Source organism: Notamacropus eugenii, chromosome 3 (assembly GCF_028372415.1).
Source record: "Notamacropus eugenii isolate mMacEug1 chromosome 3, mMacEug1.pri_v2, whole genome shotgun sequence".
Lineage (NCBI taxonomy): Eukaryota > Metazoa > Chordata > Mammalia > Diprotodontia > Macropodidae > Notamacropus > Notamacropus eugenii.
Genome location: NC_092874.1, coordinates 42,095,696 through 42,106,939, shown reverse-complemented (window position 1 = coordinate 42,106,939; position 11,244 = coordinate 42,095,696). Strand labels below are relative to the sequence as shown.

The following is an 11,244-nucleotide window of genomic DNA, read 5'->3' as shown; positions in this document are numbered from 1 at the left end:
CTCATGAACTTTACCATCTGTCCTGCTACAGCAACCTAAGAACCACAGGACTTTTCCATCTGCCCTGCAGGTAGATCTTTTTATATGTATTGTGTCCCCTGATTAGAATGTGAGCCCCATGAGGCAGGCACTCTCTAGTTTGTCTGTTTCTCTCTCCAGCACCCAGGAATGACTTAAGAAACATTTCTCTTTTCCTTATCCCCCCAGTCAGTTGGTCACAAGAAAGATCTGTTTCAAAACCAATGTTCTTTCCATGTTATGATGCAAAATAACAGCTGACAATTTCTTGAAAATGTGCTAGAAAATCTTATGAACTTTCTCCGAGAATGACATAAAATGACATTACTAATAAAGTTGGTGGGATTCATAGGATCTATCTAGAGTTTCTTTCTAATATAATCAGGATTAGGGATAACTTGGTGGTGCAGTGGGTATAGAATCCTAGACACCTGAGTCAGGAAGACATGAGTTCAAATCCAGCCTCAAGCACTTATGAGCTATGAACCTGGGAAAGTCATTGAACCTGTTTGCCTCAGTTCCTTTAACTATAAAATGGAAATAGTAATAGCACTTACCTCATAAAACTTTTATGAAAATTGAAAGAGATATTTGTAAACCATTGAGCTAACCTTAAAATTGCATATTTTATAATACAATATTACATATTTTATAATATATTATATTTAGATTATAAATGATGCTATATTATATACTTATATTATTCGCTTTTATATATAATTTTATATTATGCATTACACTACACATTTTTTATATTCTACATTCTGTAGGATATATTTTATAATATATCTGCCTGTATAAATTCTAGCTCTTAAATATTATTATTATAAGACAGACCACTCTGAAGGCAGAGAAGGTTTTCAGAGCCTGGCTGCACAGACTCCTGGGAATTCTAATCTGTTTGAACATAAATTCCCATTGCCTGGAGGGCAGGGAACTGCTTCTGAGTCAAAGGGACCCAGACGAGGGACAGTGTACTCACTCCCTAAGTGACTAAGCGACCCTCCTGCTCTGGTCCAGACCATTCAATCTTGGGAGAATCCAGCTTCTACTGAGAGTGGGGCCAGGCTGTCTTTTCTTATCTCCTCATTCTTTAGCTTGTTAAACCCCTGGAAATTAATTTCTCAGAAACCAATTTCTCAGAAATTGGATTTGGTTCACATCTAAGTCTCCCCAAAGCAGGGAGAAAGCGAAGTAAAAAGCAGCAGTAGTAATGAGGTATAAGCACAGCGACAGAACGACCCAAAACAGAATTCAGAAGAAACAACTTACAACTACATTGTCACATTCTCTTAGGAAACCAATACTTAAACCTTGTCAGCAACTAAAGCTGTTTGTGAGGTTGCTGATTAGGCATTTTATATTTCACCTCTGTTATGTATGGTCCAAGCAGCTCCTGCCCTACGCCTCCTACTGAAACAGGTCAGGCTTGGGCCAGTCCTCTTGTGGATGCTCATCTTCTCCACTGGCTTTGGCCAGTCATCCTTCCCTTACCAGTCAGCTCCTACCAAAAAGCCCCAGGACCTCGTGGGCTATTTGTCATGAAAGGGCTGTATTACCATGAAGTGGAGAGGCTAACTAGAGAAGTCAATGAAAGTTTGCCCCTCCTCCACCCCCACCCTCTCCCACTAGTCCTAGGTCACTTGGGAGAACGCTTAAACCCACAGAAGGTAAGAGCTTTGCCATTGTCATGCAGCTATATATTTTACCATGTGCTGTCTCTACATAACTTTACACTGACCCAGAATCCTAGGAAAATGGGCTTTGAGGGGTTTGGGGGCTAGTAATTCCAGTCATTGTTATAGAGATAGCTTAAAAAAAACCCCACGAACATAATTTCTGATATATTTAGGTTTTCAGAGAATACAGGTCTGGTCAGGTCTTGTACATTCATAACAATAGCTGACATTTCCATTGCACATCAAATTTTGCAAAGTCCTTGCAGGTATTACAGGAGCTATCCCCATTTTACAGATGAGAAAACTGAAGCTCAGGCATGTTAACTAACTTGGTTACATACCTAGTAAGTTGGGGAGGCAGGGGGTGAACCTAGGCCTCCTTGACCTAAGTCTTACATGTTATCCACTGTGCTACATTCTCTATCTCTCTCTCCCTCCTCCCTCCCTTCATTCTTTTCTTTCCCCCTCCCCCTTCTCCTCCCTCTTTCTTGTCTTCTCTCTCTCTCTCTCTCTCTCTCTCTCTCTCTCTCTCTCCCTCCCTCCCTCCCTCCCTCCCTCCCTCCTCTCTCTCTCTCTCTCTCTCTCTCTCTCTCTCTCTCTCTCTCTCTCTCTCTCTCTTTCTCTCTCTCTCTTTCTCTCTCTCTCTCTCTCTAGATGGAGAGATGCAGTGGATGGAGTACCAACCTGGCATCAGGAAGACCAGAGTTCAAATCCAGCCTCAGACATTACCTAGCTGTGTGACCCTGGGCAATGCACTTTACCCTGTTTGCCTCAGTTTCCTCATCTGTAAAATGATCTGGAGAAGGAAATGAAAAGCTACTCTAGAATCTTTCCCAAGAAAACTCCAAATGGGGTTGTGAAGAATCAGACACAACTGAAAACAACTAAATAACAGATAGGGATAGAAACATACAGAGATAGATGCATACATGTGTATAAATGTATGTATGTTTATGTATACAAAGACATTATATATACACGCTCCTATTATGTTTTTGGGTGTTCAAAAAGCATGATTTTCAAGTCTGAAGGTACAGAAAACTTTTATTTATAATTACTAATAAACCTCAAAAGAAAATAAATTACATTAAGTTCTGTTTGTATCTACAAAGCTCTTTTTGATTACTATTTGCAAATAACTCCACCTTACAGTCTGCGTACTAGAGTTTGTGGAGAGCCCAGGGCCTAATCTCTTGGCCATTTCACCTCCTGGTGAGTATTGACTTTGTGTCCCATCTGAGAAGCCTAAATCTGGAGATGAGTACACTAATTTTGTTTTTCCCATTCCAGCTGGGTCAACTTCAAGGTCTATGACCCATCTTCCTAGGCGAACTATTCTCGGGCCAATCTAAAACTCAGCTGAGAGTTCTTGTTCGCCGGTAGACGGAGAGATAGAACTGGCCCTCTCCAGTCTGTCCCTCAAGAAGGATGGGATATGTTTGCACAGGTGCACAGCAACGTGATTGTGGACAAAATGAGAGAGGTATTTCTGAAACCGCTCCCCGACAAAGGCATAGATGATAGGGTTGACACAACAGTGTGTGAAGACAATGACTTCGGTCACTTGCATTGCCACATCCAACTGTTTGCTCTTCTCACATTCGGATATGAGAAAGAAATCTTGGAAGGCAGAAACTAAAACTGTGAGGCTATAGGGGGTCCAGAAGAGAAAAAAGATAATCATGATGACAAAGATCAGTTTGACTGCTTTCCATTTCTTCTCGTTCCTCCGTCTAAGCAGTATTTTTATAATCCCTGTATAGCAGATGATCATGACCAGCAGAGGCAAAATGAGTCCCAGAATGTTCAATTTCAAAGCCTGGAACTGCCGCCACATCCTTGCGGTCTCATATGGGAAATGAAGGCTGCAGCTGTGATAAAAAAACTCCTTCTGAGATCTAGTGAAAATAATGTCAGGGAGAGAGGCCAAAAGAGCCACACCCCAGGTAATGATGCTGGTCGTGATGCTGAGGACCACCTTCCTGACCCTAATAGCAAACACCGCATGGACAATGGCCAGGTACCTATCGACAGTTAGCAGGATGATGAAGAAGATTTCACTGTATAAGCCCAAATAATACAATCCTGAGAGTAGTTTACACATGGCATCCCCAAAGACCCAGTCCCTTTGCAACTCATAGTGAATCCAGAATGGAAGCGTAATGAGGAAAAGCAGGTCGGAGAGGGCCAAGTTGAGAAGGTAGATATTGGTCATGGTCTTGAGTCTCTTGTACTTTGTGAGGATCAACACCACCATGGCATTGCCCAGCAGGCCTGTGATGAACACCACCACATACAGAAGAGGCAGAAACTTGGAAGTCAATTCTTTGACATTGTCTTTGAGGCACGGAGTGGCATAAAGATCATAGTAATAATATTCAGTTGTAGTAGGATCTAGTAGTGCTGTAGAAGTACTCATCCTGGACTGCCCTGTGAGGAAAGAAAAAGGTTTGCTTATTTTGCTAAAAGATTCATAGAAACTCATAGAATCATAGATCATTGAATCTTAGAGTGAGAAGGGACCAGCATGACCACTTAGCCTAACAGGAATCTCCTCTACCACATAATCCACCAAGTGGTCTGACAATATTAGAATGGAAGCTCTTTACAGGTAGGCTTTGCTTCCTTTGTACATGTACCCATTGTATCTAGTACAGTGCCTGGTACATAGGTGCTAAATAAATACTTCTTGATTGATTGGTCATCAAGCCTTATTGTCTAGTGTATACAGCAAATAAGTTTGCAATTCTGAATAGAATATAAGCTCCTTGGGGACAGGGACTGTTTTCTTTCTGTCTTAGTATTCCCACCACCTGGTGGGTGCCATAGTGCCTGGCACTTGATGAATGCTTGCTAATTAATTACTGATAGATCAGTTTCCACTACAGTTCTCTTCTGATGCATCGTTGGGATATGGTGGTGACTCTGGGTTCTTGAAGGCTTTGCCAAAGAGTCATAAGTCCGGACAAGTCATACCAAACTGAAAAGATTCCAGGTACCTTCCTCTAGTAGAATGGAAGCATTCTGAGGGTGCAGATTGTTTAATTTTTGTCTTTGTTGGATTGGCATAAATCAGAGGACTGGAAATAGACTGGGTGTTGATTGAGAATCAACTTGACTCAATTCATCTAGACTCATGATTGAGAGGGTTGGCTCATCATCTAGAGAGGCAATGACTTTTCTGGGTCACAGAAATTCACAGAATCTCCTACAGAAGCATGGGGAGGTGGATGTTATTCTATATCTAGGGAGGAAGTACCAACAATAATTATTATGATATTGAGAAACAAGTGCATTATGGATCTCAGAGCCAGGTTGCTCATATGAAGCATGACCAGGATTGAGTATCACATTCTTGCAAAATCAAATCATCAGTTTATTAAATACTACAGAAACACATAAATCACTGGGAGAGCACTCAGGTGAAGGCCATGGGATGATTGAGAGAAGAGAAAATTCATGCTTAGGATGTCTCTCCCCCATCAAAACTTGCCCTTCCCTAGCTTATGGCTTCAATTCTCTTTTCCTTTGAATTACAAATGAGGAAACAAATTTGAAGAGGTTAAGGAATTACATGTCCAAGGTCATGTATCTAGATAAGTACCTCTATTTTCTCATCTACAAAATGAGGAGTTTGGACTAACTAAAGTTCTTAGGATTGCTCTCTCTCTCTCTCTCTCTCTCTCTCTCTCTCTCTCTCTCTCTCTCTCTCTCTCTCTCTCTCCCTCTGTCTCCCCTCCCTTCCCCCCATTTCCACTTGGATTAAAGTCCCATGAGTCTTTAACTCTTTCAGTCCATCTGGTTGGTTAGAGATATTGGTGTCTTTACTAGTAGACCATTAAATGAAGACCATATTGGTGCTTCCTGTCCCTTGTGTGGAAGGTAGTAGAACTCAGTCTTCCAGGTAGCAGCTAGAGGAGGGGGAGACCCATTTTCTACAGAGGTGCCAGGCAAGCTGGTGAGCAAGAAAATCAGGCCATGACTAAAGACAAATGGCAGACTGTGGTCAGAGCTGCTGTCCCATAGCTCAGCGATCTGCACCCTATGGAGCAATGTAAAAGCCTATGGAAAAAGACTTTTCACTTACTAATTATCAGAAGGGAGACTTAATTCCTGATACTACCACCACCATCACTTTCATAAAGTAAAGGAGTTTGGGATCTTTTCACTTTCATGGATAATTGCAATAGACAGAGCACCTGACAAAGAGTTAGGAAGACCTTGAGTTTAAATCCAGTTGGAGACACTGTATAACTGTTGATAAGTTACTTAACCTCTGTCTGCCTCAGTTTCCTCAACTATAAAATGACGATAATAGTACCACCAATTCAAGGTTGTGGTGAGAATCAAATGAGATGTTTGCAAAGTGTTTCATAAACCCTAAAATGCTATATAAATCCTGGTTCTTGTTATTTTAACAGTCTCCTCCTATTTGGACTCCTAGCTTGCAATCTCTCACCCATCTGATCCATCTCTCACACTGCTGCTAGAAGAACCTTTTTAAGGACAAGACTGATGATCAAGAACCTTCATTGGCTCCCTATTAGATCCAAAATAAAATACAATTTCTTCTGCATGGTATTTAAAGTCTGTCTATCTGGAGGGAGCCTACTACGCTTTCAGGTTTATTTCACATTTGTCCATTTCATGCATTCTATGGTCCAGTCCAACTGACCCATTCATTGTTTGCTGTACTGGATATTTGATCTCTCATCAGTCCTCCCTCCATGCCTGGAATTCACTCATTCCTCCCCTTCATGCTCAGTTTAGGGGGTCATGTTGTACCATAGGCTTTCCCAACTTCCCTTGTTAGAGCCCTGCCTCTATTAAAATGATCATACATATACTTATCTCTGTGCGTGTGTGTGTGTGTGTGTGTGTGTGCATGTGCAGTCTCCAGTGGTGTGCTGAAAATGTGAATCAACAAAACAAGTCACAGATTTGGAGCATTTATTAATTTCCAAAGTATAAACACTCACACTAAAAATTTAACAGCTCATAAGAAAGTATGGATGAGTTCCAGCACACCTTGATTGTATCTCTCAAAAGAATATAATCTCCTTGAGGGCAGAGACTAGTCTTCCTTTTGCCTTTGTAGCCCTGGCACCTAACAAGGTATTTGGTACAATTTTTCCCCAGAGCCATGATTTCAAGTTGGGAACTCTCAGTATGCAAACTCCCTTCAAGGATAAAGATCTGTAACTACTCTGCAATTTCCAGCCTTAGAGATTTGTGTGGAGAACTGAAAGGCTGTGACCTGCCCCAAATCACTCAGCCAATATGTATCAGAGACTGGACTTAAACACATGGCTTTCTGATGCCAAGACTCACTCTCTATCCAACTTCATCACTCTGCTTTTCACCTTGCACACAGTAGGAGATTAACAAGTACTTGTTCTATTGGTCACTGTGTAGCCACTCTGAAACCCTTTATTTCTTGGAAAGCAAATGACCTAAAGGGTTTGGGGGTCCATTGGGGAAGAAAAAGCAGATGTGCAGGGCTGGCAATTCTGTCCTCCATAATCCACGAGAAAGACATTGCTACATTCTTATGGCTTATGCACATTAAGACCTAATGATACTATAAGGAAGGAGATTTCCACTCAATATGAGGAATAACCTGTGGGAAATCACTTTTTCCTCTCTGAGCCTCAGTTTCTTCATCTGTAAAATGAAGAGATTAGACAAGATGTCTAAGATCCCTCTCAATTCTGGATCTATGAGCCTGTGATTGATCTTAAGAATGACAGCTGCCTGAAAATGGAATGGGGAATCTTGTTAGAGAGTGAATCACTTATTCCTGGAAGTATTCAAGTTGAGGCTGCCAGGCTACTGACAGAGGGATAGGGCATTCATGCATCAGGGAAGGATTGGACTGAGTGAGTGGCATATGCGGTGCCCTCCTGCTCTAAAATTCAATGACTGGCTAATTCTCTTTGAGATGTGGTTACCAATGGCTGAGGGAATATTGGTCATCCCTTACTCCCCCCTTTGGGACTTTCCTAGGCCAAAAGTTTTCATGGCTTTAAAGTAGGGGCTCTAGGCTTGTTACAAGTCTCTTGGCAGGGGTAGTATGGTACAGAAGAAAGAACACAGACTTTGGAATCAGTAGAGCTGGCTCCAAATCTTGTCTCTAATGAGAAACTGAGTGACTTACCCAACTAGGGTGTCCAACTCAGGTCTTTCCTCCTCTAAGTGCTATACTTTATTCATTGTGCCCCCTAGCTTCTACTTGGGTGATCTTAGGAGCACCTCTATGGGCCTCAGTTTCCTCATTTGTAAAAGGAGGAGGCTGGACCAGATAATCTTCCAACTCTCAACATGATCCCAAGCTGACCTTACTCAGTGCAAGAACCTAAAAGCTTGAGGAACGACCCTTAGGATGATGGATAGGTATTGGGGTTAGAGGGGCAGCAAGGAGGAGCATTCAACTTTCAGAATGAGGCAACATTTAACCCAATTTTTACCTGCTCTATAAGTAAGTGATAGTAGTAGGGAGTGATTTCACTGGTCTAGGAAACATGTAGGTGAGCAAAGTCTCCCTACAAATTCAGGGTGGCACCTTCTCTAAAATTTAAAGTCAAGAAGTTGCCTCAGTCACTGATAATTCTAATGACTTGCCCAGGGTCACACAGTGAGCATATGTCCAAAGTAGGCCATGTTCCCAGATCTTCATGGCTTTGAGATTTTCACTCTCTCTCTACTGCTCCAAGTGATAGCACACCCAAACATCATTAAGAAGCAAAGGCTTCCTTGGGAGACAGTATTTGAAGCATCTTTAAAATTTTCTTAGACTTGTTTTTTCCCTAGGCTTGAGTCAAGACTTGACAACCTGATTCAAGCCAACCCTGGATTTTTGTCCTGAAGATAATTTGTTGTTGTTCACCATTTTGGTTGTTACCAGTTCCATGTGATCTCATTTGACTTTTCTTGGCAAAGATGCTGGAGCGGTTTGCCATTTCCTTCTCTAGTTCACTTTACTAATGAGGAAACTCAGGGTTTAGTGACTTGCCTAGTGACTTAACAGGGTTAAGTGACTTGCCTAGGTTCACATGCTAGTAAAGGTCTGAGGCTAGATTCAAACTCATGAAGATAAGTCTTCCAGCATTCTATACACTGCATCCCCTAGCTATCCAAGAATGGTACCATCGGTCTTTTCTAAGGAGGTGGCATGGTACAATGGAAAGATCACTGGGTCTGGAATGCGAGTATCTGGATTCAAAACCTTCCACTAACATTCATGATGTGTTACCTTGGGCCAGTCATATAACAAAAATCTCTTTTTACCTCATCTATAAAACGAAAAAGTTGAATGCAATGGCTTCTGAGGTATCATACTACTCTAGCTCTAAGATTCTCTGTTTATTATGAAATGGGAGGTACCTCTAAAGATCATGTAGTGCATCCGCCTTGCTATGGGCAGTTGAAAACCCAGTCTATCCTTATTTTTATGAATTTCGAAGGATAAGGATGTCCTAGTCTACTTTCCTTGGACCCCTATTTTTCACAGGGTTTAGAGTAAGAAAGACCCTTAGAACTCACATAATTCAACCCTTCATTTCTCAGATGAGGATAGTGAGACTAAAGAGATCTAAAGTCACTTTCTCAATCTGGAAGAGTTGTATCACACCCAAATCTCTTGAATCCAAGTTCAGTTATCTTTCTACTGTCCACTCCACACCCTTAACATAGCCCTGACCAGTAAATCATAAAAAAGAAAAAGAAGTCACTTACTGGTTCACAGGGCTCTTCAGCAGTGTCAGTTAAGTCTTCTTCCTAGGCTGTCTGAAAAGGAAACACCCAGCTTCCTGAGCAACAGAAATTGGGCTCTAGGGGATTGGTTAAGTTTTCAGAATAAGAAATATTGAGTGCTGCTCTTGATTTCATTTCTTTAGGAGCTTACTCATGACAGTCACACAGTGGACACCACAACTCTGGAGAGTTTGCAGAGCAGAAATGCTTTGATCATGTTATTGCCCACAATTTTCCTTATCTAACAAAAAAAAATCTGTTGGTGACTTCAGTGTTATGGGCTTGGGATAGTGGGGAGATCAAAGGGCAGGGTTCCAGGAAACTGGGCAGAAATCAGATCACCTGATCACCCAGGGAATGTGGGGCTGGGCAGGGCACAGAGGTTACTACCACAAGGAGTTATTTTCAGACTTGTATCTGGAAAAATTTCATCAAGAAATCTGTGTTCTGTTCCTCAAGCCAAAAGCCTGCAGCCAAATTGGGAAGTAGAAGGTAACATTTTTCTTTTGACACTCCCTGCCTCTTTTGGAAGCAGTAAGTGGTACAATGGATAGAATGAAGACCCTAGATTCCAGGAGACTTGAGTTCAAATCCAACCATTGATACTTTTCAGCTGTATAATACAGGGAAAGTCACTTAACCGCTGCCTGCCTCAGTTTCCTTAACTGTAAAATGGGGATCATAATAGTATCTCCCTCCTAGGGTTGTTGTGAAGATCAAATGAGGCAATGTTTTGTAATGTGCTTAGGAGAGTGCCTGCCGCATAGTATGTGCTCAGTAAATGTTTATTTCCTTCTTTCCTCTCTCCCAGGGTTGTTGTGAGGATCAAATGAGATATCATCTTCTCATTTTTCTCCATCTTCTCCTCCTCCCCCTTCTCCTCTTCTTCTTCTTTTCCCCCTCCTCCCTTTTCCTTTCTTTTTTCATTATTATTACAGACTTTCATTGAATTATAGAATCATGGAACCTTAGACTTACATGACAGTGTTATAGAATAAGAGAACCATAAGACCATAAAGTCATTGGATTGTAGAATTACAAAATCCTAGAATATTAGAATTGGAAGGGACCTCAGAGGTCATATGGTACAACCCCTATTACAATGCTTGAGTCTATACTACTACTACTACTACTATCACTACCGCTACTATTACTACTACTACTACTACTGCTACTGCTACTGCTACTAAATAGTCAGCATTTGTATAGCACCTAAAAGTTTGCAAAGCACTTTACATATGTTAAATCATTTGTGCCTCACAACAGCTCTGTGAAGTAGCTGTTATTAACCCATGTTATAGATAACTGAGGCAAAGAGAGATGAAGTCACTTACCCAAAGTCATACAACTAGGGAATGTCTGAGGCAGGATTTGAACTCATGTTTTATGACTCCCAAACCTATGATCTACCTACCATGTCACCTAGTTTCTACAACATCTTGAACAATTGGTTATCCTAGCTCCGATTAACACTCCCAGGGATGGATATCTCACTGCCTTACAAGGCAGCCTACTCCATATTTGTTCATTTTTGGAAAGTTCTTCCTGACTTGAGATCTTTCTCTCTGTAACTACCATACTCATTGACTCAAAGTATCTAAGAGGTACCTGGGAAGTCTTATAGTCCAACTTGTACATGAATAATGATTCATCCCAATAAGTGAACATCCAGGCCATGCTATAAGACCTCCACCAAAGGGAATCTTTCACATCTTGAGATACTCACTTCATTTTTAGATAGCTCAGGTGGGGAACTTTCCCTTATAGCCAAGAATAACTATGCCTTTGTAATTTC

At 41.4% G+C, this 11,244-nt stretch overlaps 1 protein-coding gene across 1 annotated transcript; it reads right to left on the bottom strand.

Annotated features, from left to right (window-relative positions):
• Positions 1-2,723: 2,723 nt before the first annotated feature.
• Positions 2,724-9,741, bottom strand: LOC140532650 (C-C chemokine receptor type 1-like). Its single transcript, XM_072651367.1, has 2 exons — positions 9,432-9,741; positions 2,724-4,127 (listed from the first exon to the last, which is right to left on the bottom strand). The coding sequence occupies exon 2, from the start codon at positions 4,114-4,116 to the stop codon at positions 3,046-3,048; it is 1,071 nt and encodes a 356-aa protein (XP_072507468.1). The 5' UTR covers positions 4,117-4,127; positions 9,432-9,741; the 3' UTR covers positions 2,724-3,045.
• Between the last annotated feature and the right edge of the window lie 1,503 nt (positions 9,742-11,244).

Coding starts and splice junctions, on each gene's coding strand:
- LOC140532650 (XM_072651367.1), bottom strand. CDS start 4,116: ATGAGTACTTCTACAGCACTACTAGATCCTACTACAACTGAATATTAT.